The sequence below is a fragment of the Artibeus jamaicensis genome, unplaced genomic scaffold (assembly GCF_021234435.1).
Source record: "Artibeus jamaicensis isolate MK-2021 breed Jamaican fruit bat unplaced genomic scaffold, CSHL_Jam_final scaffold_1964, whole genome shotgun sequence".
In the NCBI taxonomy this organism is placed as follows: domain Eukaryota; kingdom Metazoa; phylum Chordata; class Mammalia; order Chiroptera; family Phyllostomidae; genus Artibeus; species Artibeus jamaicensis.
The window spans coordinates 19,400,022-19,427,083 of NW_026522030.1; the positions used below are offsets into that span (position 1 = coordinate 19,400,022).

The following is a 27,062-nucleotide window of genomic DNA, read 5'->3' on the forward strand; positions in this document are numbered from 1 at the left end:
AGGACAGGTTTGTTCAGGGAGGGACATCTGCACAGCATGTCGCACTCACCCCATTATTTATCCTTTCCGGTGTGGCTGAGGTGCCAGGTAATGAGGCGCTGGGCTGCACAATGCGCTTCCTTGTGTCGGAGGGAGGCAGGGCTGGCCTTGCAGCCAGTTGGCCAGCAGCCTCCTCCCTGTAATTTACGCCCAGTGGCAGGTTGGAGTGGGCAGCCAGGCAGAGCCAGGGCTTGCCTGCTTCCCCAGGTCGCCGCCTGAGCTTGCTTGCTCCATCCTAGGGACCGTGGCCTTGTCTCGAGGCCAGCCCCTCAGAGAGCTCCCTGTCAGCATGTTCTGGAAAGATTATAGGTAGTTGGCCCCGCTCTTCCTAAGACTCTCTGACCCAGTTGATGGTTCCTATCCCAGGGAGGGGAGAGAACCCCAGTATCCCTGACCCTCAATTTCTCTACCTCCGCCATCCCCACTGCAGCTCCATGGCTCCAGGCTCGGTTGTTCACCTTGGGCTTCTGCTGTCTAAAGGCTGCTGGCCCTGCCGCTAGGTGGTTTTGCTGCCTCTGCCCCCAGAGACCACTTTCCCAAGGAGGATGAGCTCACTGTTTCATGTTGGGAAATGCAGTTTAGGTGGCAGTCCCTGGGATCTATCCTGAGCACTTACTATGTTCCAAGGGGAGGGCCGTGCTTCAGCGGTTTAGTCCCCTGCACATGCACTGGCTGAGCCGCCCGACCTGGACACAGTGGAGACTGCAGAACAGAATACTGTGGAGAAACGGGTGCAGGGCAGTGGACACAAGGCATTCCACTTCACAGAAAAACAGTGGGGGTTGCAGGGGCCTCTGATCAGTTGATTCTGGGAGGGGGAGATGGGCAGGCCCCGTGGGGAAGCAGGAGTAGATTTTAGGCTGGCCCTGAAAAGTGTCTGGGGGAAGAACAAGACGTACTTCAGCAGGGGGTACAGCTTTGCTGAAATCATGGAAGGTGGCAAGTGCAGGTGGGGTCTGGTGGGAAAGCTGTGGGGCTGGAACTCAGAATGGGAACAGGTAAGGCTGTGGGTGATCTAGCGGGTGGCATTCGAGTGGCTCCGAATGCCTGACCCAGGGGTCAGCTGTATAGTTCAGTTATGTGGCAATGAGTCTAAGGGGCCCTGGTTGCCCTGTCATTGCAGGGCTTGACAATGCCCTGGGTCACCCAGGGAAAGCCCAGGGCCTGGCGCAGGGTGGGAATTTACGGGAGTTTGATTTCTAGGCTAGGCTGGGTTGTCCCGGGAAAGCCCATGCTTGGCCAGGCTGGAAATGAGCCCCTGCTGTTCTGGCTCTGGCATCTGCTTCCTTGGGCTGGCCTTCAAAGAACCTGTCACCATGGTTTCTGAGGGGAGCCAACAGATGGGCAAGGTGGACATGCCTGTCCACAGAGGCAGATCCCTTCCTACCCTCCCTGAGGAAGGCGGAGGCAGGGGAGCGCTGACCCCTCTCCCAGGCCCTCACTGCCCCAGGAGGCAGAGAGGGTGGGGATTTCCAGTTCCCATTTTATGGTTGGAGGAGTGAATTGCTTGCAGTCACCCCCAAGTTGGGGAGCCCTGGAGCAGGGCTGAGCCTCCCCACCGCCAGCTCAGCACATTAGTCATTGCTTAGTGCGGTCCCTCAGTAATTAGAGGGCATAGGCCAGTTCAGAGGTGAGGTTCGCAGTTAAATGGCAGGTGAAGACATGGGCGGTTTCTAGCCTCACTAAGAGATATTAAGCTCCTACTGTGTGCTGGGTGCTGTGTGGAGCTCTTCTTTGCTTCCTTCTTTTGACAGCCCTTGTCGGTAGATCCTTTTGTTAATCCCAGGGAGGAGCCCAGGGCACAGGAGTTTAAGGAACGTACCCAACAGTCCAACACCAGACAGGCTTCTGTTCCCTGGGGGCCCCACCCTGGAGCCCACTCTGAACTTCATGCCGCGCACCCCTCATCTGCTCTGGCAGTCCCAGCATGCTGTGTGATTAGAACTGACTGCCATTCCTGCTAATGACTTCCTCCATACTCAGAAACTCAGGAGAAAATTGAAGAGAAAGGAAGTAGGTAGAGAATGAGGTTGTTTCTGCTAAAGCCCAGAGCGCTGTTCATGAAAAGCACGTTTGAAAGCCAGCTCCCGCTGGCTAGACTTGGGCAGTTGGCAGGCCTCTGCCGCGCTTGTGCTGGCCCCGCCTGCACCCCCGTCGTGGAGGGCAGACATCACACTCCTCCTGACCACTCGGCTTCTCAGAATTGGTGGTGGCTTTAACCCAGCAGCATTCCAGGCCTCTCACGAGGAGGTCCCATCTCCTTTCCCAGCTATGTGGAGAACACTCCTCCCTAAACTCACTAGCCTTTGACCCCTCAGCATTTCTGAAGCTGGCACGCCCATCCTCCCAACAAATGCAGGTTGTACTCCAATCTCACCCCTTCAAAATTCTGTAGTCTCTCCCTTCTGTCTCCTACCTGTCGGTCATGCCCCTGGGCCTGGAGGTGACTTCCTGGCCCGCCTCAGTGTCGCTGTGTGTGCCCCACCCCCACGCAGAGCTCCCTGTAGGCCGGTATATTAGCCCATGTGTGTACATGACTGTGGAAGAGGCAGTTTAAGTGCAGCCTTTATGGGCAAAGGGAAAACAAAGGCTCCTGATGAATGGAAAGGGCTTTCTGGGTATGGGTGTGAAGGGACTGTTTCCGATTGTGTAGAAAAAGAACAAAGGTCCTGGTAGTGACTGCATTTTAACCCTTCATCCCTGACTGGAAGTCACCTAGCTGTGGCTTTAGCTTGGAGAGGAGTGGGTGCGAGCGAGGGTAAATCACCTAAGACCTCATCTGTCCCAGTCCTGCCAGGAACCAGCAGGTCCTCAGGAAGTTAAATTGCCTCTAGACATCCGTGGGGCAGGTGTCTTTTCTAAGTCAACTCTGTCACCTTTCCCCAGAATGGCTGCATTCCATCCCACCCTCGTCACTCCTCTTCTTGCTGAGTAAGTGCTGTCTCTGCTTCCCAGTGTTGACACATTTCTCTGTTCAGAGTAAATCCCCAAAGCAGAGCCCTCAAAATCCACCCCCGAATTTCACTTCTACACGTCTTTGCTGTATACCCGCCACATGAGCCCTCCAGCCCTGTGGCCTAATCTCTTTCCTGCCCCCTCCCTCCCTTCTGTGCCCTCCTCCAGATGCCTCACTGCCCATCCTCTCACCTTGAGCGCAGTTGCCTGCCCTGGGCCCAGGGGAGATGTGCTGCCACCTCCAGGAGGGCTGCCTGCCCGCCTGCCCACTCTCACTGGCATGCGGCGTAATGGTCTCGTCTCCTTCAGCAGAGTGGCTGGAGCCTGTGGGCTGGTCCTGTCCCCTCTGTGCGTCCCCTCCTCCACCTCACACAGCATAGGTGCTAATGTCTGTCTGAGGAGGCCACCCGGCTTCAGTAATAAGAACTGTGGGGATGGTTTGCCAGTTTCTGAGGACAAATGACAAGTCTTGTCCTCTCTGAATAATCACACTTCAAGAATCAGGCTGCTATCAACACTCTAGAATGTGGCCTTAGAACCTGAACCAGGAATTCCGGCTCAAAATAGAACTGTGGCCCAGGGATTTGCGGAGACCAGGGCCCCGGCTGCCAGACTCCTGTCAAGAGTCCCCTGGCAGAATTCCTCCTCCTCTTCCCTCTTTCTTCAGCTGAGAGTCACCCTGGAGAGGGCTTGGCCTGTCATTTCCAAGTCACTGGGCAAAGCCCTCCCCAGGGCCTGCAGTTGATGGCAGCCCCGGGCCAGGGGTGCCTTGGACTTTGGAGATAGCTGAGCTTCCCTGGGGCGTTTATGACATCACAGCTGTTTCTGGACAACTGTGGCTTGTGTGGTGAAGGTAAAGAGGTTGTTCCGGAAGCCAGGTGAGCATCTATAGGAAATAGGGTCACAAGGGGACTTGTGGCTTTGTGACCTCTGCTCTGTAGGTAGAGGAGGGCATGGGTGGGAAGGGGCAGAGGTACTTGAGCCAAGAATCATGGAATCCATTTACTCACAGAGTTGTGTGCTGCAGAATGGGACGGCGCCCTTGGCCCCAGGGCCACACCCCCCTCTTCAGGTCTGCGGTAGCACGACCAGGCCAGCCGCAGGGAAATCCTGTGCTGTAATCAACAAGCCTTGCCCTCGGCTTCTTCGTGGGCTTAGTCCAAGTGCACTTTCTTGTAAGCCCATTTTGCCAGATACCTTCTGATTTAGATACAATATAAAATTAGAATAGAGTTTAGGTTTTTTTTTTAGGACTCCAGTTACTCAGTTGGGGGCTGCTGTTGGAGGCATCAAGGCCTGACGGCAGCATTGCTCAGGGTACGTTATCCCAGGAGTGCTTTCCACTGTTCCGACAACAAACTAGTCACGTTTATTCAAGGGAACAGAGTGCTCTGTGGCCAGCCCTTCCCTGGCCACGCTGTGTTGGGCCAACGCGCTCTTTCGCCAGCTCAGCCCGATAAGCTTTAGGAGTTCAGAAGCATTTTTCGCAGCTGACACTCTGTCTCGGAAGCTTCCATCGCCTCCCTTCCTCTGGCCCCTCTCCAGCCCACTCCCTGGGCCTGTCTGTTCTCTCTCGGTCAGACGCTCCCTCCCGGGGGCTTCCTCTGCCTTTTCCTGCTCTTGCCACCTCCTGGTGGGCAGCCCCAGCTTCTCCTTGTCCCCAGGCAGATCTGCTGTGTTCATTTGCTGTGTGATCGTGGGCAAGCTTCTTAACCTGTCTGAGCCAGTTTTCCTTACTTGTAAAATTCGTGTTTCACTTCCTAAGCACCTTATTGGTGCCAGGCCTGGTGTTAGACATGGGTACCAGAAAGATGATGGGCCTAGTTCCTGCTCTGGAGCCCGAAGTTTAGGAGGTCTCGATAAACACGGCATGACAAGTTTGTGGGTGTTTGGGAAGAGCAAGTGGCCCTGACTTGGAAGGGCCCCAAAAATCGTGAAGTACAGTGCACATGCAGAGTGTTGGTTCTGGGGGCTCCTGGGGCCATTGCTTTTGTGACAGAACAAGGTCTGCCTTGTGACACTCCCCCGTCTGGAGGCCCCTTTGAGCCCGGTGCTGTGTGCCCACCTGTGACTGCTGAGCTCTGGCGTACGTGGAATGCATGGACACGAGTCGGGGGGGGGGGCGGGGGACGGGAGCTGGACAGCAAACCCAGACTGTAAAGTAAGAGAGGGAGAAAATTCTAAAAGCCAAATATGGTTTGACCTGATTTAAAAAAAAAACAAAACACTCTTATACAACTTGTCTGGAGTTAGCAAAACTGCCTTTAGTCAGTGGGAATACAGCCAGATTTTTTTTTTAATCTTGTTGGAGTATGACAGGATGTAAAATGTCACTTAGCCCCTCGCAGCTATTTGTGAGCCGGCATCTATGCCCCTGACTAGCCTGGGATCCCGTGCCAGACTGCAGTAGTGCGTTGTTCTCCTCTGGGTCCTGTGGCCCAGCGTGGGGCCTGGGCTGGAGCAGCCTGGGGAGGCCGAGTGGAGGCGCAGACACGACTGTGGAGCTCAAAGGAGGGAGAGCCCCCTCCTAGCCGGACAGTCTGTGGGGGCTGAGCCAGTGAGGATGATAACACTCTGGAGTTTCTGCTGTTGCCAGGCACTGAGGCGAGCTCTCTTAGTATCCCCACTTTACAGATGGAGACACTGAGACCCAGAGAGGTTGAGCAAGGTTCCTGAGGGGACGCGGTCAAAATTCAGACTCAGAAGCTCAGGAGCTCGTGCTGTCAAATGCTGTGCCCTGCAGACTGAGTAGAACTTGAAAGCGTGCATGGGGTCCAAAGACTGGGCTGGGGTGGAAGCTGGGGGCTGCTGACCCCTGCATGTGGTGGGGGGGAGTGGGGAGGGGATGGCATAGGGAACAGCCCCCTCTAGCAGGGAGGTGGGACAGGAGGTCCCCGAAGGACATGGGGTCCCCTAGCAGGCAAGAACCCTGTGATATGAGCTGACCCTTTCTCAGCTCAGCAGGCCCTCAGCACCTTGTCCTAGGAGCTGGCAGGACCCTTCTCTGTGAAAAGAGAGGGCTCTCCCAGGGGTGGTACATAGGCTTGGTTTTGCCCCAGCCCCCCTGTGTGTGGCCCCACACCAGCCCCTTACTCTTGCTGGGTCTGTCTCACCATCTCTGCAGGGATGATTTGCTTCAGCAGAGTCACTTTAAAGCCCTTTGAGTATAACATTAAGAGCTAGAATCTGGGACAGAGCAGCTGAGTTTAAATCCTGACTTTGTAACTCACTGCCTCCCTGACCTTGGGCAAGGTACCTAGCCGTTAGTGTGCCACCGTTTCCTTGTCTATAGGAGGGGGGCAGTGTGAGAGTCTACTCCATAGGATCATTGGGAGCATTAAGAGACCTGCACACAGGCCCTGGTAGCTGCCGTAATTATTTATTGTATTATTATTATTCTGCTTGTCCCATCCTTGCTCTCTAGCCCCTGACTGTCTCTGTGGCTCAGTGGTGAGGAGGGGGAGTCTGGAGCCCAGAGGCTCTCTGGCCACACGCAGAACATCCTGCAAGGCCAGCGATGCCTGGATTTGCCCTGTTGCTCTGCAGATGTTGAGATCATTGCTGCCAGTGGCCATCCAGGCTCAGCCAAGCTCTTGCAACATTCCCCAGGGCTCTGGTGGTTCCTCGTGTTCAAGTCCTGCATGGGCAGAGCTCCGAGCAGGCAGCACGTTTTGGCAGGTCCTTAGTGGTGTCATTGGTAAAGAGTTTCCTGTGGCTGCGCTTGTTAGGGCTGAGGAAATACAGTTTTTACAGTCCTTTTGTTCCTCCCAGATGCTAATAAACTGTTTCAAATTTGCTTAAAATGCTGTTTCTCAAAAGAAAGGCAGATGTTTTTGGTCCCGTGTTAGTTTGAGGTCACCGAGGTTTGGTCTGGGGAGAGCGCCAGCTCCCGCATGTTAGAGTAGCTGGAGAAAATGTGGTTGGCATTTATTTCTCCAGGGTCCTCACCTTTCTAGAATAATGGGGCAGGAGCTAGAAGGCACCTGTATCCCACACTCTGGGATGAGCATGTGGGCCTGTCCCTGTCGGCCATGGTGCAGAGCCAAGTCCATGGGCTGGGATTCCTTACCTCTTGCTTCATTGTGTGACCTTGAGCTAGTCACTTCCCTGGGCTGGGTTTGTGCAACCTTGTGGATTATTGCAAGAGAATAGTGGGATTACACTTGCTTGTTTTCTGGTAGAGACCAGTGATTCACTGTCTTGGCTGCACAGTGCAGTCACCTGGGAGAGCCTTTAGAAGTCACTAATCCCAGGCCTCTACTGGGACCACTTAAATTGGAATCTTGGGTGGAGCTTCGGCGCTGGTGCTTTGAGAAAGCTCCCCAGGCGATTCCATTGTGCAGCCCATTGTGAACCACTGGATGAGACCGGGCTGGGCAAACCAGAACCTTTGGGCCACATCCAGCTGCTGCCTATTTTTGTAAATAAAGTTTTATTGGCACACAGCCATGCCCATTCATTGAGTTATGTGTGTATGGCTGCTTTCACATTGTCATACAGTGACAGTTGAGTTCAGTGGTTGCCACTAAGACTTTATGGCCTGCAAACAAAATATTCACTATTTGACTCTTTACAGAATAAATTTGCTGACCTCCCTCATCAGTCTCTCTCCTCCTTTAGCCTAGACATTGAGCTATATCTGTCCTTCTGTTCTCAAGACCTAGCCCATCATGGGCATTGCTGAATTACAGAATTCAGGTGTTTGGGGTTTGATTCTGTGCTTCTCCCACGGCACCCAACCTATCAGATGCTGTTAAGGAAATAGGACCAATCTTAGCTTAGGTTGACACACACACACACACACACACACACACACACACACACCCCTACACCTGCCCCTAGTGGCCTGGGTACAACCCTGGAGCCATCTGGAGATACTGAGCTCACACTTACCTTCTTCTGTCTCATCTTCGCCCTCTCCGAGGGCGGGCATGGCTAGCCCCCCACCTTCATGCTTTTGAGCCAGTCGTGCTACAGAGCAGCACCCTTTGGGCCCTAAAGCCAGGAAGGCTTGGGGCTTCTTGTGGGAGTGAGAGAGAGGGACGTGCCTTTTTATAAGGCTGAACTGACTCCCTCAACACTGGCTCCCTGCCCTCAGGCCCATGCTTTGGGGTACTATAAAGATCCCAGGAGGAACATCAGGTCTCTAATGGCAAAGAGTCTTAGTCTGGGCCCTTCTGCTGGCCAGTGTTCAGCCAAGTTCCGCACAAACATCCCTATGGCGGGGAACTCACTACCTCCCAAACTCACTGCCTCCCAAACTCATTGCCTCCCATCCTGCTCTATTTTGAACAGCTCTGTCTGATCAAACATTCTTTCTAAAGTTCAGTTACAATCTTTTCATAACCTCTCCAATTAGTCCTCCTTCTGTCTCTCTTACCCAGTATGTCTGCATCCTGTTCCAGGGATTAACCACCTACCCTGCACCACACTCCGCTCTGAATCTTCTCTAGAACATACAAACTCCTTGATCTCTTTAATTAAGCTTTGAGACATGGAGTCCAGGCTCCTTATCATCTGGTGGCAGCTCTTAATTAAAGTGCAGGGCCCAGAGCGGAACATGATTCCCCACTGACCCTCAGATTTGTACAGATTGGAGCGAGACAGGCTCCTTCCTGGCAGGGAAAGTCCTAAGGTCACATCATTGTCAACACAGCCAGTGGGCAGGTTGGCTTTCGGGAAGCTATCTTAGACCGAGGGAGCATAGCATCACTTTAATAAAGGTCCCAGGCAGCTGAGACCCCTGAGTTCCTGTATATCTGCAGCAAGTTAAGGCACCGTTTCTCCCACCTGGCCACCTGCAGCTGGCTCTGTGGAGGATCATTGGTCTTCCCCAATGTCTGTGTCCCTTCCTGGCTTGTCCCCAGGGGGAGAGGCACACATCTAGTCCCCTCACCTGGCAGAGAAGTGGGGTTGTTAGAGCTTCATGGGCCCTGGGTGTATCACATCGCTGGGCTAGGAACGAGGTTAATGTTTTTAATGACGAAGGGTGAGCCCCATTATTACCCCGGCTCATTAATCAATGGCGGAACCCGTTTTACCTGTTATGTGCCCTCGGTGTGGGGAGTTCATGAATGGGAATCTAATTTTCTCTTTAAAACCCAAGCCACCTCTCCCCTTCTTAAACTCAGGAGGCAGTTCTGGGGAGGGTGTCAGTATATTACAGCAGATTTTCCTACAGTGGAAAAGGCTGTGGGCAGCCTTTGCATAAGCCTCCCTGCCTTCCTCTCCGAGCAGACTGACTCCGTGGGCTGGGGCCGCAGCGGAGGGGCCGGGGCTATACAGCTGGCCCAACCAGTCCTGCAGGCCCAGGACGTCTGGGGGAGCTTAGGACCCTCTATCTAGACCTGTTGCCCACAGATCACACCAGGGGCATGGCAGAAATTCAGGGAGAGGGGAAGGACAGCGGGACCACTGAGGTGGACCCAGTCCAGGCCTTCCCAAAATGCTGGTGCTTTGAAGGTCTCCAGGGAGTACATTCTGCTGGGGTCTGTGGGTTGAAAGGACCTCCCTTGCCCCAGGCAGGTGGCCCAAATCACCTGTTACCCCCAAGAAATGAACATGATGGGGCACCCATAGAGGTGAGGAGGTGCCCACTTGCATCTCAGGAAACACTGGTTTGGGTTATTCCTGGCCCCTCTCAGGCGACACCACCACCTCTGGGCTGGAAGGTCCTTAGGGGTTTCAAGCTGGCCCTCTGACCCCGGGGCCTCCTTCTCTGCAGACAGAACATCCCCAGTTCTCTGGTCCACACTGTACTTTTTTTTTTTAAATGCAGCTGGGCTTACCCTAACACGGTGAAAAATGAACCAGTACTACCATAGAATTCCTTCCCGCTTCACAATGACAAAAATGAGACTGACTTTACAGTCAACTTTGAAAATAATAATAGCTAAATGCATGCTGGGCAATGTCCAAGTACTAACTCTTGTTAATGAAGCAGGGGTCAAGGTTCAGGTTCATCTTTCAGCTCTCATTCCCCTGCTGTGCTGAGTGATGTTGCCATGTGCAAAGGTTCAGGGATGTAGGGAGGGGGGCCCCCGGGGCCTCTCCACTGCCTCCTGGCTGCTATGAACCTTGCCTTTAATGTAAGGACACAGCCTGCGTGCTGCTGCACTGTGCTCTCTCTGGTGGTGCGTTGCCAGGAGTAGAAGGAGGTGGGATCCCCCAGGCAGGAAGGATGAGGCAGGAGGGGATGAAGGGAGGTAACTGCTGAAAGCCGAGCGCAGGGCAGAGGCTGCGGGCGGAAGTGGCTGCTTCCCCAGGTGTGGCCTGCGCAGGTTGCAGGTGTGTTCCAGTCAGAGGGCGGCTGTCACGGGAAAAGGAAGGGAGACTTCCAACACCCAGCTGACTTAGGGAGTGTCAGGGGTGGCCCTTGCCTGGGGTTGACACATCTGAGCCAAATTGGCAGGGCCGTTGCTTCTTCCTTTCAAACCTCCCTTTAGACTGAGATTTCCTCCTGCTGTCAGGAAGGGACTTGGGGTATTGAACTCATGCAACAGGCCACGGGTGTCGTGAAGGAGCCCCAGTTTGGAGTGCGCAGGGTCAGGGTTGAAACCTGCACCTTCCTGTGTGCTCTGAGGCCTTGGGGGAGCTACTAAACCTCTGAGCTTTGATGTTCTCATCTGAAAATGATGCCCTTAGGAAGATGAATGAATAAGACGATGTATGTACAAGCACACAGTCTGGTGCCCAGCATGTAGCACGCACTTCCATCCTCTGCATCACCTCTAAACCTCTGGCCAGCTCTAGTCCTCTAGCATGCTTGGGCTCCAGGATCTCAGATCCTGGCAGAAGACCCTCGTGTCCAGGAGTCCATCCCTGTGAGTCACACATGGCTTCATGGCTGGGCAGAGAAGGGCATGGAGGGAGGAAGCTGGTGATGCCTGGTGACAGCTGCGTTATTGGTGAGGGGCGGGCCTCCCCGATCACTTGATTTACCACGGCAGCGGAGGATCAAAGTTTGCTCTTTTGAGATGGGTAAGTCTGGTGCTTAGTTCAAGATACCTCGGCCTCCCTTTAAAGATAGAACGTTTCTGGTGGTGGGTGATTTATGAGCTTCTGTTTGGAAGAGAATTTCATAATGTGCATTAATAAATTAGGGCCATTTCATGCCTGATTCATGAGGCTACTATTAGGAGCTATGTTGGTGTTTCGTAGAGACAGACACTCAGCAGTGGTGGAGAACTTGCCCTTGGAGTAGGGGGGAACCCCGGGTGGAGAGAGAGGCAGGAAGAGCCAGAGCCCTTCCACGGTGGACACACACCGGCCTGTTGAAATGCCCATGTGGTCCAGTGCTTCGAAAGCTTAGTGATCTCCGGCGGAATTAGAAAAATGAAAAGCTAGGGAGGTTTTATGAAACTGAATCCATTCACTTTAAAAAGACTGTGCTTTGTTCTGTTTCCTGTTCAATGTTTCGCATTATTGTTCTTTCCTTTAGAAAATATTGGTGAGGAGAGACGGTAGTTGGGTTTTGTTTAGTGTTGTGGTCCTGTGTCTTTTCCCCTCTTTTCTGGGAAGCCCACTCTACCCTTCCCACCTTTCATACGGGGAAACAAAGGTCCCAGCAGGGAGTGTGGCTTAGCAAACGGTGCCCAGACGGAGAGGGGAGGGGAATAGCGGAGGGGAATAGCGTTCGGACCTCAGGCTCCATGGAGACTTGTGAGTGTGTGCTACGTCATTCTACACTCCTTGCAGTCCTCTTTCTGTGCACATAAACACATTTCTTTCTTGTGTGGGGGGGTATATTTTAGAAAAATAGAAGACTGTAAGTATTGTTTTGAAACCTAACTTTTGTTTAGGGGCTGAGGTGTGAACAATAATTTTATTTTTTAAATCAGCAAAAATTCTGTAAGCTTCTTCACTGGCTTCCTAGTGGGCGTCCTTGGGTAATTCCCCGACCAGCCTGCCCATCGCTGGGACTCAGGGCAGCAGGTGAAGGGACCTCAGCTGTGCCCTCAGTCTTCGGCTCGGCACCCGACAGCTGGGCGCTGCGGTGCTTCCCAGGCCTGCCCTCCCCAGGGGCTGGAAGCCCCACCACGAGGGCAGAGGAGCAGGCCTGCTTTCATTTGCCACCGCATCGCAGCTCAGGGCTCACTGCCTGGCACTTTGTAAGTGTGGGGTTTATATGATTAACAAGCCATCAACACCATTACAGACAGGCGTGACATTGCAAAGCTCTGTCCCCAGTCATTTTCCTGTACATTAGAAGGTGCAGAGTACCTAGGAGAAAAAGTGCTTTGGGGCTCAGGGGCAGTTTCTTGGCCTGGAGGACTACCCAGGCCAAGAGCTCCTGCAGCTTGGTCCCTGGAGGGTTTGAGGAGATGGCATTCTTCTAGAAGTGAGTCACCATTCAGCAAGCACCCTCTGTTAAGCCGAACTTAACTGGTGGTAAGTATGGCCGAGGCTGACTGTCCTCAATGCAAAGGCAGCGTCCATGTAGGAAATGCACACAAATAATCCTGATGGGCCCCACTCAGAGAGAAATGACCCTTCACTTAGTCCCGGTCCTGTGCCACTGGCAGCTGATGAAACGAGGGCACTGGCCCAGATCACATGGGCTGCACCAGGCCCGAGCGCCTGTCCCTGCTGATCTCAGCTCTGAGCACGAAGCAAATGGCAGGAGCGGCCCCCTTGCTCAGTCACTTCTGCTCAGTCCCGGGCCCCTTGTGGGGCACAGATGCCTGGTTATTAAAGGCACCACAGCTCTCATGGAAGGCCCTGGACTAGGCTCTGCCGGTTTTCTTTCACATACCTTTCCTGTGAGTACACTGCCGAAGTTACCCGCAATGCTCAGAGCCTCCCGTTACCGTGAGAAAGCCCCACAGGCCTTCCCCGTCCCTTCCTGGGGAGGAGCAGCGGCGAGGCTGGAAAGATGGCTTGAATACAGCTGCCTAAATCCATTTTGGAAGCAAGCCTGCTATAAATATATAGCTCACCAAATGACTGAGGTTCTCCTGCAGTTGGAATTTGGTGGGAGACTGGGTTTGTCTCCCTGCTAATTCTATCTGGACAACCTCTGAGAGACCCCTCCCCTCTCCAGTCCTCAGTTTCTCCCTCACTAAGACAGAGTCCCTGGGGCTGGGTCACGTGTTGAGATAATTGCACCTGGCATTGCTTGAGCATTTGCTGGGTGCCTGGCTCACAGAGTCCTCCTTCCATTGCTGGTTGTAGATGAGGAGGCCGGGGCACAGCTCGGCAAATGACTTCCAGAGCCGTCCTGTGTCCCTGCTCCTGATGACGCTTCTCCAACCCTTCCAGTCCTGAGTGCCCAGCCAGGGAAAGAAGGAAATCCTGACCACACCTTCTTGACCCTGGGGCTGGTGTGAGAGCATTTTCTAGGAGGAGCACTTGACCCCCCCCTTGAGCAGGAAGCTTGGGAAGAAAGGGCCGTGGAAAGGTGGGTGAGGTTGATGGAGTTTGCAGGAGGGCTGGGCGGCACTGAGCCTGAAATCCGGGAGGACAGACGGAGGCTCCGGAGGTGACTCACGTGGACCAGGCCTGGGCTAGGGCTGCCTCCCGCAGGGAGCTGTCTGCAGGGATGGGTGGTGGTCCTCGCAGGGGGTACCAGGGAGTGTTTCCCAGGGTGGGTGACTATGACGGGTATACCCTGAAGACTTTAGGAGTGACTTGAAGAGGAAAACTAGGTAGCATCTACAATACAGGAGTTGCAGACACAGCATGGACCTGGGAGTTAGGGAACACCTGGTTACCTGTTCTTCACCCTTCCCTCGGGCCTCCTGCCCCTCAGTGGATTCACACTTTCCAGGCAACGGAGAGTGGTGAATAGTGGTGCATGTTGAGGTTTCCTTGGCATGAATTGCCCACGTGAAAATTTGAACTGTGCCAGTCCCAACCATCTCCCGGGGCCCTTTCAGCTCTGGCCTCATTTGCAATCACTCTGCAGATCCTCAGGGGGGATGCACTGAACTCTCTGTCCGCAGGCCCTAGCTGGACACAGGTGAGAAATCCTAGGACTGAGCTATTCGGGGTTCCAAATAGAACCTCTCATTGCTTGAGAGATGCTGAAAAGCTAGTCCCTACTACTTAGTGAGGTTTCAGGGTAAACACAGGGCCAGGCCCCACCCCAGCAGCCTCCCACCCACGACCCATAGTAGTCTTCAGAGTTAAACTGAAGGAGAGTGGGGGTGAGTGAGTGAGGCGGGGGTGGAGGGGGAGCGGGGAGGAGGGCCTGAGGAGAGCTGACAGAGGCTGTAATTTGGAATGCGTTTTTCCTAACAAGTCGCAGCCTGCAGGTGTGGAGGCAGGCAGCTGTGGCCGTGAGGTGGGGGGAGGACTGGAAAGACCAGTGGAGACCACTTGCAACACCCCTTGTCTCCTGACATGTGGGGCGGGTCACGGACTGGTCTGTGAAGAAGCGTTTACAATAGAGTGCCCGAGGTCTGCACAAAGAAGAGGCTGGCAGCCGCCAGAGGAGGGCTGCTGGAACAGTGACGACTGTTCCCAGTGACTGAATTATGATGTCGTGAGCTCCCCGCCAGAGGAGGTTTGAGGGCAGAGCACTTGACCTCCATGCATGAAAGAGGGACTCAGAACTTTGAGGTGATTCTGCGTGGGTGAGCCAGACCTCAGAGGAAAGGAACTGACCAGTCCTCAGTAGCCGTGGGAAAGTGCCCTCCCCACCATGTGATTTCCAGGAATTGCTGCTGAATGTGTGAATGTGGCTAATTAATCTTCCCCAGATTAATTTCCTTATCATGTCAGAAATGATTTATTGGCACACCTGTAAGGGGGTTGGTGCATGATGGTCAAAGCCTGGGGCAGACAGGCGAGGCTGGGGGCAGGGGGTGCAGTGCTTGCTTGAATCTCCACCTGGGGTGTCCCCAAACATGGTTATGGCCAGTCCTGTGGACCCCTTAGAGCCCTGGACACAGGCCCTGGACCAGGAGCACCCTGCTGCTGCCCAGCACACAGGCGGGGTGGCCCTGAGGGTCCCTAGAGGTTCTCTACCTCTTAGCCAGTTGCCCTGACTATGATGCACCTAACACACGGAAAGGGGAAACAATTGTTCATGAACGCGCTTGTCTCTGTCGGGGATAAACACGACTGCTGTTGTCCTGCCCGACTGCAGCCAGTTCTCTGGTGCCCGCAACTCTGGGGGACTGGGGCTTCTTCTCGGTTCTCTGTTCGGTCTTCCCCACTAGGTTTCAGTGGGCAGAGAGATACCCCAGTACTCAGCTCGGCCCCCAGCACCCAGGAGGTGCCACCAGAGCCGTTTCTTTATGAACTACTCCTCTGTATTTGCTCCTCACGCCATTCGTGGGAAGCTGAGACGGCAAACAGTTGTGCCCTTTTTCACGAATGAGTTGCTGAGGCTCAAAGAGATGGAACAGGTTGCCCGGAGCGACCCAGCGAGTCTGCAGTGCCACCTGCCTTTCTGTGTATTTGCCACCGGTCAGCCTTGGGGCCTCAGAAACATTGCCTGTCTGGGCCACCCTGGGGGTTCTGCAAACCCCCACCCGGGGATTCCTTGAAATCAGGGTGCTGCTCCAGGGGCACTGAACCTGTGCTGAGAAAACGCAGAGCATGGGCGGCTGGTAGGAGTAGGCTGACCTGCACCCAAAGCAAGTGCAGACCTTAGAGCCTTTGCTCAGACACCTGAATGGCAGGAGCTCTGGTTCCCGGGGACTGTGTCCCTTTATCGGCTGTCAGATGTCCTTCCTGACTCCTGAGCTTGTGTCTGTAGAGTTGCCGGACAGCCCCCTGGTCATCTGGAACCCTTCCAGACCCCCAGTCCCTGTTTTCATTAATGCTATATCTTGGTTGGCATGGCAACAGAGTCTCCGTTGTGGGGGCTATCAGGCCTGCCAGGGCCTTTGTCATGGTGGGTCCCAAAGGAGAACCAGGACTCCAGCCTGCCCAGCCCCCAGATGGGGGACAGAGGCATGGAGCCTTCGGCTGCTGCCGCGACCTCCTGCCCTGCACACCATTTGCTCGCTTTCAAGGAGCCCTTCTGATCCCCGGAGGGGGGGAGAGGGCCAGGTTGGCTCTGCTTGGGAGGGCTGTGGCTGCTGGGCTTCAAGCTGGCAAGCCAAGACATAGCAAACTGACTGTCCTTCCCACAGTCATAGTCCTCCCACCCCAGCCTAATGGCAGGCCGGTCACACGTCTTCCTTCCTGTGTTGTCAGCCAGGTGTTGAATAATGTGTTGAATTACAACAGAGTCAGCACCCGCCGCCTCACTAAGGCAAAGAGTGCGTCTAGTCTTAACTGCGGTTTTAAGGTGGCTCGAATGTAAGGGGGCTTGGCCTCAACCTGGGGCTCCTGACCTGCAAGTGTGCCCGGCACTTAGCAAGCATATGTAAAGGTGATGGAGGGAACCACGCCTTCATCAGTCACCAGATTCGCAAAGAGATCTGTACCCCTCACCCCGCAAACTGTTCAGAAAACTAATGCACAGTCTTAATGGCGTTGTTCCTATGCAGTTTGCTTTGGAGTAGAGCAGACAGAAGTCATGGGCCTGGAAGGGACCCAGGACCTCCTGCGGTGCCACCTCCTCACTTTCCAGAGAGCAGAGCAGCGCAGAGTGGGGGTGACTTAGCTTGCCTCATCCAGCGGAGGCCAATCTGGGGCGGCCCCAAGCTGCCAGTTCCCACAGGCAGCAGAGCACATGGAGGTGACCGTGTGGCTCGGAGGAGCTGCCCTTGGGAGAGTGGGGACAGCACAGGTCACCCACTCCTGGGAGGTGGTGGTTGCTCCGCCTCTCTGGTCCCCCCACAACCCCTTTATCAGGTTTGAGTGATTTTAGCAGGGATGCCCCGTGCATTTCAGCGGTGCCTCCCCTACATTCCCACCAGCCCTTCCTGGAGCGGGGGATCTTCCTGAAAGGTTCACTGAGAGCCACGTGGAGCTGGCCAGAAAAGGTCTACCAGGGCTGTCCAACCTGCGGCCCCACACAAAATCAGAAATTTACTTAAAACATCATGAGACTTTTTTGTGATTGTGTGTCGCAGTGTATTTAATGTGTGGCCCAAGACAGCTCTTCTTCCACTGTGGGCCAGAGCCACCACAAGGTTGGACACCCCTGAATGCCTTAGAACAGAGAGCCTTGCGTGTTCGCAGGGCCAGGCTCCCCTCGCTGGGCAGGGTGAGGCCTGCCTGCCTGGTCCCCCCCCCCCCCCCCCCCCACAGCCCTGTTGCTCAACCTGGGGCCAGCCCTCAGGATTGCACAGAGGATGCCATTACCTCTACGTCTTAGATTCTGGAGATGGACCAAGGTGTGTTGGGTCATCTCTTACTCCAGTCGACTCCCAGGGAAAAAAGCCAAAGAGCTGCATTCAATACCCACTTCTCGTTTCACTTTAATGCGTGGGGCTGAGAAATCTGGGAGAAGTGAAAATCCAGAGTAATGTCTGGAGGCTTTGCTTTCAGTTGGTGAGGGAAGGGCTCTCTGTCTTACATTTCCCAAACTTTCCTGATAAGAATCACCTGGGTTGCTTATTAAACACACACGTTATTGGAGCTAGGTATCTGTGTTTTTACCAAGCATTCAAGCCATTCCTATCTTTGGTCGAGTTTGGGAAACAGTTTATCTACTGTACCAAAAATAGCCCGTGAAGAGGGGTGCTTCTTTAAAAGTTTAGTTTCGCGTTTAACACATGAATGAGTTTTCCTTGTTTGAAAATGTGTTAACATTACAGACAAGTCTCCTTTGATTTCCTGCGACGGCCCCCACCCAGCCCCACCCCCTCCACCCAGAGGAAGTGTCAAGGTGAAGTGTGCATCTCCCCAAACCTTTTCTTTACATTCAAGATACAGGTTTCTGTTTATTTTTCCTAAAGAAGTGTCAAGTTGTTTCTCTCATTCCACAACCTGCTTTCCTTTTATTCCAAGCCATGCCATGGAGAACTACGTTTGTGCATAATGAGCGACTGCTTTTTTTTTTTACTCGCTGCATAATATTCCACAACGTGGAATTAGCATGATTGAGCAATTCCCCTGTGGGTGGATGTAGCAGGTGCTTGCAGTTGCTCATCAGTATTGCTCCAGTGAGCATCTTTGTCCGTGCCTCCTTACATACATTTGGGAATAAATACTGAGAAGCAAAGTTGCTGGGTTAATCCATGTACATTTCTGGATTTTAATAGGTTCTGCCAGAAGTTGTCTTTCAAAGTGGCTCTACCAATTTACCGTTCCTCCAAGAGCGTGCACAGGGAAAGAACCCAGCTCTCACCCCAGGGGCAGCCGTCTCACGCAAAAGCCTGTGGATGTGTGTCCGAGTGACAGTACTCACCTTCCCCTAACCCTTCCCTCTGGGGATGAGCAGGAAGACTACCTCCTATCACAAAGCTGTGTCTCCAGGATAAAAGCACCCTGGCCCCAGACTGATGGAAGGCAGCGAGCGGTGTGTGCGGAACAGAAAGGAGGCTGTGGAGCTGAGTCCCAGAGCCCTCCTGTCAGGGAGGTGGCACAGGCAGGGTCGAACCCTCCGACCCTCTGGGCTGCGTGGGCCACATATAAACAAGGGATGCTGGAGCAGGCCTCTCAAGGAGCCTCCATTCCGTTGCTTTCTGAGGCTGTGAAAGTCCTTTGAGGGTACTGGGTTGATCTGGAGTCTCTGGTTTCATTTGAAAGCAAGAAAAAGCTTTCAAACTGGGCAACCTGTTTGAAATAAAAATGGGATTCAGCCATAACCTCCGTCTTTCTGCTGCTCAGCTCCACAACGAGGTGGTGAGACCAGGAGCCTGGGCTCCCTGGCGGCTCTGTACCTGCCGCGTGGGACCACGAGGCCACGTGAGGGGCCAGTGCCGGGTCAGGCCTTTCCAATCCAAGATCAAAATCAAGGAAAGCCTCTCACGGGCCCAGGTGGCCTGCTCTTCAGAAAAGTCTCCGCTTGGCTCCCTTTTAGTCGAATTGTTCAATTAGATTTCAGGGACTTGTCTGCTAACTGGGGCAAAGGCAGCCCAACAGGACCCCAAGCCCACGTGCGGGGAAACGAATTCTCCTTTCTTAAGTGAGAAAATTCGCAGCCTTCACGCAAGCCCCTTGAGGGGCCGTCCTGACTTCGAGTGAGTCCTGGGCGGCTGGGACAGGGATCTACTGCTCACGGCCTGTGGCTGGGGCCCGGCACACGCCCCTCTGGCTAACTGCCCACTCCGCTCTCTCCTAACACCTGGTTAAATTTTTACTTCCCAAAACCAGGACATGATTTTGCAAAAGGTCAGACAGCTCGGTGAGTGTTTGCAGAGTTTCAGGTTGCTCAAACCTCCAATTCCCTCCCCACCACCCACCTCACTTTGAAGTTTGAAAGCAAATTGATTAAATATATATTTTAGGAACCTTCTGATTTGCTTTTTAGACTAACAGAATCCTAAACTTTTTTATTTTTAAACGGAAGGATTTTCAACTGTCAGCAGGTATAACTGGAACCATATGTCAGCAGAGACCAGGGGCCTTTCCTGGTCTTAGGGTTTGTAGATTCTTATTGAAACGGAAGTAAGCAGGCAGCTGGGGGGCCCGTGACAGCCCAAGCTCAGATCTCATTTTAATTAGAAAGTACAGATAGTGCCTGCTGAACCAAAGGCCTCCCAGAGCTTCTGTCTCAGGGCGAACAAAGATTTGGTTTCTATCCTGCAAGGCTCCGTGTTTGCAAATCACAGAGCACTTCCGTGTCGTGAGCTCCCTCCCCCGTCTTCTTCCTCCCCGCCAATCCCCCCAAATGGTTTTGTTTTCCTGGGGGAATTTTTGCTCCCTTCCTCACTGCGGAAGAGATGGAGGATGTCCAAGTTGAGAAACGACAGTTAAGGAAGTCTGCAGCAGGAGACGTAAGGTTAGATGTCAGCCGCAGCATGTCCATCACTTTCTGTGTGTGGACTCTGGTCCACTGAACTTTAAGACACCAAACCCTGTGCCAGATCCGCGTCTGAGCTATTCTGTTTGACAGTGGTTCACATGTATAATTTTCTCCCCGCTGTGTTCTGCAAATGGTAGAGTAGAAATATCAAGTGAAAGACATTGCCTGGCCCAGGTCTCTCCCCTCCCCCCCCTGCGGTCTTTCCCTTGCCTGGTATCATTTGAACTCAGTGAGCCTCAAGAAAGGCCATCGTTACAACGCCTCATCTGGAAGGACCCCTGCTGGGACTCAGAGCCCGACCCACAATGGAGTGGCAGTGGACAGGCCTGCAGGCCTGGGGGCAGGCAGCCCGGTGCACGTGCTCAGGTGGGGGGTGCTCCAGCTTTGGGTCTTTCTCCGATGTGTGCCGTGCCTCCTGTTGGGCCCACTGCACACACCCACGATGGGGCTGCTGCTGGCTGTCCCTCCTCGGGCATCACGTTCAGGCAGCTGGCGGTCACCAGTTCACCCTGCCAGGGCCGCTGCCACAAGCTGCCATTCACCGGACAGACAAAGGGGGATTTTCCCTTCCCCTGGGTTTACAGGCCCCTCAGATGCCTTACATTCCAGGAGCTGGGGGAAAAAGGAGGCTCCTGTGGTTTCTAATTAAACCCACAATTTAAATAACAATTTATGCAACCCCAAGGGTTGAGAGAAACGCCAACCTACCCCCTCAAGAGGGAGGAGCAGCCCGGTGGCCCTGGCGGGAGGCTGGGGACTTGCCCTTTGCCAGATGTGTGACCAAAGAGACAGATAATGACGGAAATCACTGAGTTTGTGGTGCAGCCAGAATGTGTTGAAAGGGAACGAGTTTGGTGGGCTCCTGTCCTTTCCCCTCTGATAAGTGTGCCTGTCATGAAAGTTAGGAAGTAAGAAAGGGGAAAGAAAGTTGTCATCTTGACACTTAGCCTCCGAGAGTTTTACCCTCCTCCAGGGAAAATATGGAACTTGGTTTCTGAAGTGTTCACAGCCCAGATTCTCACATTTTCATGGGACTCCCCCCTCTGTCCCCTCACTGTCTACCCCCAGGTGACTGTCTGTCCATCTGATGGGAAGCTTTGCTCTTTTCTGGAATATAGACAAGTGAGGAGGCCAGGAAGGGCCCTGGTGCAGAGTATCTGGCCCAGGGTCTTGGTCGAGCCCCTTCCTCAGCTGGACCCCCCAGCTTCCCCGTTTGTTACAGAAAGGTCTTCGGATTTGTTGCTTCCCGGGCCCCGTCCAGGACTGGCACTCTGTCCAGCCATCCCTGAGCTGCCTCTGTGTTTTCATCAGGCCTCTCTGGGGCCACAGTCTTCTTCACAGTGCATTGATCTCACCAGATTGTTTTCTGATTACCCAAGGCATGATCATGTTCCAGATTTGGGGAAAATGGAACGCTCAACGTAATTATCTCTAGACAAGCTCTTCTTGCCTCAGCCAGCACCAGGAGCTTGTCAGCGTTTCCAGCTTTCTGCAGTCTCCTTTCCAACTTTCCTCCATTTCCATTCCATTAAATTGAGCAATTCGCATTCCCAAAGACACCCTCCAGGTTCTTGCCTCTGTGCCTCTCTACGCAGACGCCTTTCTGTTCTCACTGCACTGTGCCCAGAGCAGGCCAAGCTGCACGAAGCAAAGGCTCAGAGGTCCCCCTCTTGCAATGGAGCACTGCCAGTGATGCGGGATTGGGGGGGAGTCCCTTTGTTATCCCTGCACGAATTGGAGCTTCCTGAGGGCAGGCACCAGTTCTGGCTCCAGACTCCCCCTGCCTCTCTCCCTCCCCCCCCTTGCCAGTGTGGCCCAGGCTCAGTTTATGTGTGTTGGAGCAAAGCCTGGCTGAGAAGCCGAAAGCCAAAGGTGGACTCACCCTTCCATCTTCCTCCCTGCAGGTGATTATTGCTGATGACTACTCAGATCCCTTCGATGCCAAAAATGATCTCAAGAGCAAAGCCGGAAAGGGGGAGAGCGCTGGCTACATGGAGCCCTACGAGGCCCAGAGGATCATGACAGGTAAGCCAAACAGTTGGCACAGGGACTTGCAACTCAGCAGGGAGGTAGGGAGCCCACTCCTGGACACATAAGGGTGGTCCCCGGCCCGTCTGGGCAGGGGAAGGTTTGTGCTTTCAAGGAGGCCGAGCCTTGTTGAATGTTCACCACGGTTTGCCATTTCATGGTTCACGTACACCAGGAGGAACCTGGCAGGGTACAGTGGAAGTCCGGACACCAGGGTACCGAGGACAGTTAACCAAGACAGAGACAGAGAAGTAACTGGGGAGGAGAGAGGGAAAGGTCTGTCGGGAATGTCTGACTGAAGAAAGGTACAGCATTTGAGACAGAAAACTTCACTTGGAGCTTCCAAGCAGGTGGGGTCACCTTCTTTTATTACCTGGTAGACGCTGGTGAACTAGGTCATTGTGGGCAAAATCACCTCAGTCCAGATCTGAGGAGATCTTTGTTTTCGGGCTAGAGGTAGCCTAAAGAGCCCTTGTTGTCTACCTGTGGCTATTTTTATATTGGCCTTTAATGAAAAAACCTTGTCAAAGCAGTTGTGTTGTCCCAAAAGAATGTGGCCAGGCATCATAATGCCTGGAGCATCTTCCCGGGACAGTGCTGAGAGCATCTTTAGAGAATGCACAGGTTATCAGCCATCACAGGCAGACTGGGGGGGGGGGGGGGGGGGGAGATCCCCAGCAGAGGAGAAACCACCCCCGCTTACAGGCCTCCCTGGCCCAGGAGGGCTGTCCAGAGACGAGAGCCCCTGTGGACCAGAGCCCTCTGGTCCCTCAGCAGAGTGGCCAGGAGCAGGTTGGGAGCCAGCGGTGATTTGGAGGCCGAATGAAGTGGTGCCCTCTGCGTCTAGGATTTAGGATAGAGACGCCTCTTCTGTGGCCCTGTATTGTTTGTTTCGTGTTCACTGAGTCGTTGAGCTCTTTCTCTTTGTTCCTTCTGCATGAGAAGAAGGAAGGAACAGGAAGAGACGTTTACTGAGCACAGAGTGCACGCTGGGCCCAGGAAGGATAGAAGCTCCTGGGTTTGTGGAGACCATGTAGGACGTTGCTGAGGACCTGGGTGCGAGTCCAGACCCTGCTTCCAGGACTCTGCCTGCTACTCCCCCTGTTTATGGAAAGGGGTTCTCTGGCGACCACGTGGTCTCTGGAATGCCTGGCCATCCTAGAAAGGGCCCAGGAGCTACACTCCTGGAGGGCCGCCCCTCATACTCACTCCCATCTTCCTAGTCTCCCCTGGCAGAGCGGCCTCTGGGGCCAGCAAGAGGCAGAGGGCTGGGTGTGCACTGGGGCCAGGGGCCTGAGGGAGGGGCAGCCCGCCCTTCTCCAGGGACACGGAACCAGGTGTGCCAGTGGAGTCTTCACCTCGGCTCTGCAGTGACACCCGCTCCTGCTGTCACAGCCCATCACCTCCCATGTTCTGTCACCTCCACTGGGCTCAGCAAAACCCCAGCTCTGTGGCAGTGCTGTGGGCTATGTCCCGCTTAGGCCTGGCTGAAGAGCTTGGGCCCTGCACCTCCGGCCGGTCATGCATCCAGCAGGCATCAGCCGGGGCATAGGCGGGTGGTGGTTACAGGAGTTACTTCAGGACACCGACACATTCATATATCAGGGCAGCAAAGGATACTCAAGGTCATCCAAACCCAGCAGCCTCATTTGACAGATGGGAAAACTGAGGCTAGGGAAGGCGGGGGACTTGCCCAAGGACACAAAATAGTAAGTGGGAGGCAAGATGCCCAGCACGAGGCCTGAGGTCTTCGGGGTGGAAGGCTGGAGGAAGTGCAGTGTTTGTGTTTGACGACAGGGTGTCCGGGACACAAGGAAATGGCAGGAGCCACCTGAGGCGAGCCCTGGGCTGTGTCCTGGGCCCTTGGACATACATGCTTCACCATGTCCCTGCAAAGAAGGTGTTGTCTTGTTTTTCAGCAGAGGAAAACTGAGGACAAGTCACTTCCCTGGGGTCACACCTGTAGAATTGAGGGGCTCAGACCTGTTTCTCCAGAACGTGGGAGCAGGGAGCTGAAGTCAGGAGGGGCATTTGCTGAGAGCCTTTGTGGAGAGTCTGCCACTGCCTGGCGACTCTGCAATGGAGCTGGGTTCCTTCCGGGCGCTGCCATGGACCTCAGCAGTGAGTGGCCGTCTAGCTGGGTCGAATTGTCGTGTAAGACTTTGGCTTTTTAATGAGGCACACCCACAAGGGCCAGGTCTAAGCCAGGGCAGTTCGAGTTCACCAGGAACCTGTTAAGATCTCCGTGCATTCTCTCCAGAGAAGCATTCTCGTACTTGCTGCTCTAGGCTTTCTTCCTAGCTTGGAGCCTGTGCCCAAATTTACACCCCCCTTTCTTTTCTAAAGGAAATAGTTGACTAAATAGGACGTTTTCTGGTTGTAACGACCTTGTTCCATTTGACTTGGAATTCTTTGTGTGTAACGTCACCAGTGTGACTGATGGCAAGGATGGGGGCTGGGACCATAAATGCTCCAGGAAGCAGGTCACCGAGCTGACAAGGGAGGAGGAGGAGGTGAGGGACAGAGATGGGTGCTGGTGACAGCAGTGGAATAGAGGATGGCCCAGGAAAAGTTACAGCCATCCTCTTAGGGTGATGTTTTTTGGGGTACTCTAACATTTATGTGTATGTGTGCACGTAACTTCTAGTCTTGGGGCAGGCTTCTTTGCACTTGATCTTAGCCAAAAGGCCGAGAAGCAATGGGGCAGGCTTCTTTAGAGCATCAGAGTCCCGCTGCCCGGCAGAGTGTGCCCTCTCTGCCATAGATGGCGTGCCTCTTTGTGCTGTGCCGAAGGAGGCCAGGCTGCAGTCGAGGCTATCTGGGAGGGCCACTTGCCACCTGGCTGCCCCCTGGGAAGCAGGAGCCTTAGAGGGAGTGGTCAGTGTGAACAGGCTGTTTGACCTTGGGTGGTGCCTTCTGTGCCTCTGTTTTTACCTATTTATGAAGGATAGCTCAAACGGTGATAATATCAATAGCAGTGGTGGCAGCTGCTAAGCTCCCTTGTGCTTTTTACAGCACCAGATGTGAATTCTCACTGCACCCTCACCATCACCCTTTGATGTGTAGGTGCCCATTATACTGGAAGAGACGCTGAGGCCCAGAGAGGTTAATTAACCAGCCCAAGGCGCCCAGCTGGGAAGTCAGTTGTGGGGCTCATGGCTGAGGCCCTGTTTTCACCACTGTGCAGTAGAGTCTCTCCAGGGCCCATTCAGCCCTGGTTCGCCCCTGGTTGATTTTCAGACCCCTCAGCACAGCGGACGTGGCCTGTGATTAGCTGATGAGGTTTTGTTCTCTGCATCCTCAGCTCCACGTGGAAGGTCGTAGGAGCTTTTGGGAGGTGTGTGTTTGTGAACAGAGAACTCAGCCTAGCCCCACGGGCTATGGCTGGGAGGAAAGGCATGGAGAATCATGCTTGTTTCCCCAGGGGCTTCTCTCACCTCCTCCCCTTTGTCTGCCTCAACTTCCCTTTCCACACATTGCCCTTCACGTCACCCACAGGAGTTAGGTTCTGGCTCCAAGACTGAGACTCAGCTGTCCACAGAACCCTACCACCCAGATGCCCATGGATGGCCTGGTGGGCCTCACTTTCTGCCCGTCCCCACCCCCATCACTGCTCTCTCTCCAACCGCAGCTCTGGAGCTACCTCCTTAAAACTCAAAGGCTAGTCCTGGCCGGGAATCTGAGATGGTTAGAGAGCATCGTCCTGATGCACTGAGGTTGTGGGGTTGATCCCCAGTCAGGGCACAGGTAAGATGCAGCCATTGAGTGCAGAAATAACTGGAACAACAGATCGATGTCTGTCTTTCTCTCCCTCTAAAATCAACGAATAAAAGAAGAAAAACTGGAGGGCTCTGTGGAACCCCAGTAGAAAGCTAATGACACAGTCCGAGCTTTTTTTTTTAATAGGTAAGGACACTGAGGCTCAACAAAGTCATAACCCTTGTGAGATTTTTTTAACCCACTGGTTAAACATGAAGCTGTCTAGTGAGACAGGAAGTTGTCCATCCTAGAGGTAACCAAGCAGAGGCAAGACGGCCAGCACTGGGAGACAACATGAAGGTAGTTAAGTGTCAAATGGGTGGTTGATGCAAGTGACCTCTGAGGTCTGTATCAACCTCGAGCTCCTGGATCCCGTGATTCACTGTGTGCTGCCTCATCATTAGACACCTGGGACCAGCCCCGAATAGGTAAGGATCTGGCAAGGTCTGGCAGGTTCCTCTCCTGGTGCCAGCCTGGCTCATGCCGTTCAGTCCTAGGCCCCTTTGCATCTTGCTTGGACCATCATTCTATGGTCTTGGTTTTTTCCATTCCACTGGGGCTTCCCTTTCCTCACGTGTAAACTGAAGAGGAAGAATCAGAGCACTTCCGGCTTTCCTTCCTGCCTGAGTGGCCTGCTCTCATGCCCCCGGCCAAGCCTCCCACTGAGCCAGTAGAATCGAATCAGGCTGCCTCCCTCCACAGCCCTGCCTCACAGCCTATTCTTTCCCTCTTCACTCCAATCTCCATCCCAGGCTTGAGGGCCCCGGGTGCATGGAGGCCTGCCGATGTGTGGGAGAGGTGGTGGGCTCTGAGTCAGGCCGACTTGGGTGGCTGGGGTGGGTCAGGATGCTTAGCCTATTGAGGGCCATGGTGTCCTCACTATAAAACAGGGCACACAACACTGACACGGCCTCAGGTGGAAAGAGCAAGCCTGGCACATGAGCATGAATTGTTATTGAGGAGCAGAGCAGCTGTTGGGCCTTCACTTGGTAATCGGTGCTATTGGATTCTCTGACCAGGCCCTGGCCACCTGGAGCTGGGTGGCCAAAGCAACAGGGTGGTGGAGAAGGTGGTCCTCAGACCCTCTGTGGTGCACTTGGTTAGCCTTGAAGCCCTTGCTGCACCCTGTAGTGTTGGAGACCAGGCCATGTAGCCTGGGCAGGTACTGCCACTGTCCCCAAGCATTTCCACAAAGCAAGGAGGCAGTCATGGGCCCAGCTGATCAGTGGCTGGTGCACAGAGGAGATGCAGAGGGCGACCCACGTGGGCGGTGGGCGGGTGTGGAGGAGGTGGTGATGAGCACAGGGTCTGGTAGCCCAGGCGGAGGGAAGAGCTTGAACAAAGGCAAGGAGGTGTGGGATCTTTTTACTGGAGAGGAGAGGCCAGCGATGAGGCTTTTGATAGGGTAATGATAGGAAAAGCATAATGAGGATGATGGGGCAAGAGCTTCTGAAGGGAGCCCTAGTTC

General features: G+C 54.1%; 1 protein-coding gene across 3 annotated transcripts in view; it reads left to right on the top strand.

Moving 5' to 3' along the window:
- The window catches only part of SHB (SH2 domain containing adaptor protein B), a 122,390-nt gene that overhangs the window by 21,038 nt on the left and 74,290 nt on the right, over positions 1-27,062 (top strand). For all 3 annotated transcript variants that reach the window (XM_037140758.2, XM_037140761.2, XM_037140760.2), the window contains one exon: positions 21,712-21,832. In XM_037140758.2, the coding sequence (XP_036996653.1) occupies positions 21,712-21,832 (121 nt within the window). The remainder of the gene's footprint in view (positions 1-21,711; positions 21,833-27,062) is intronic.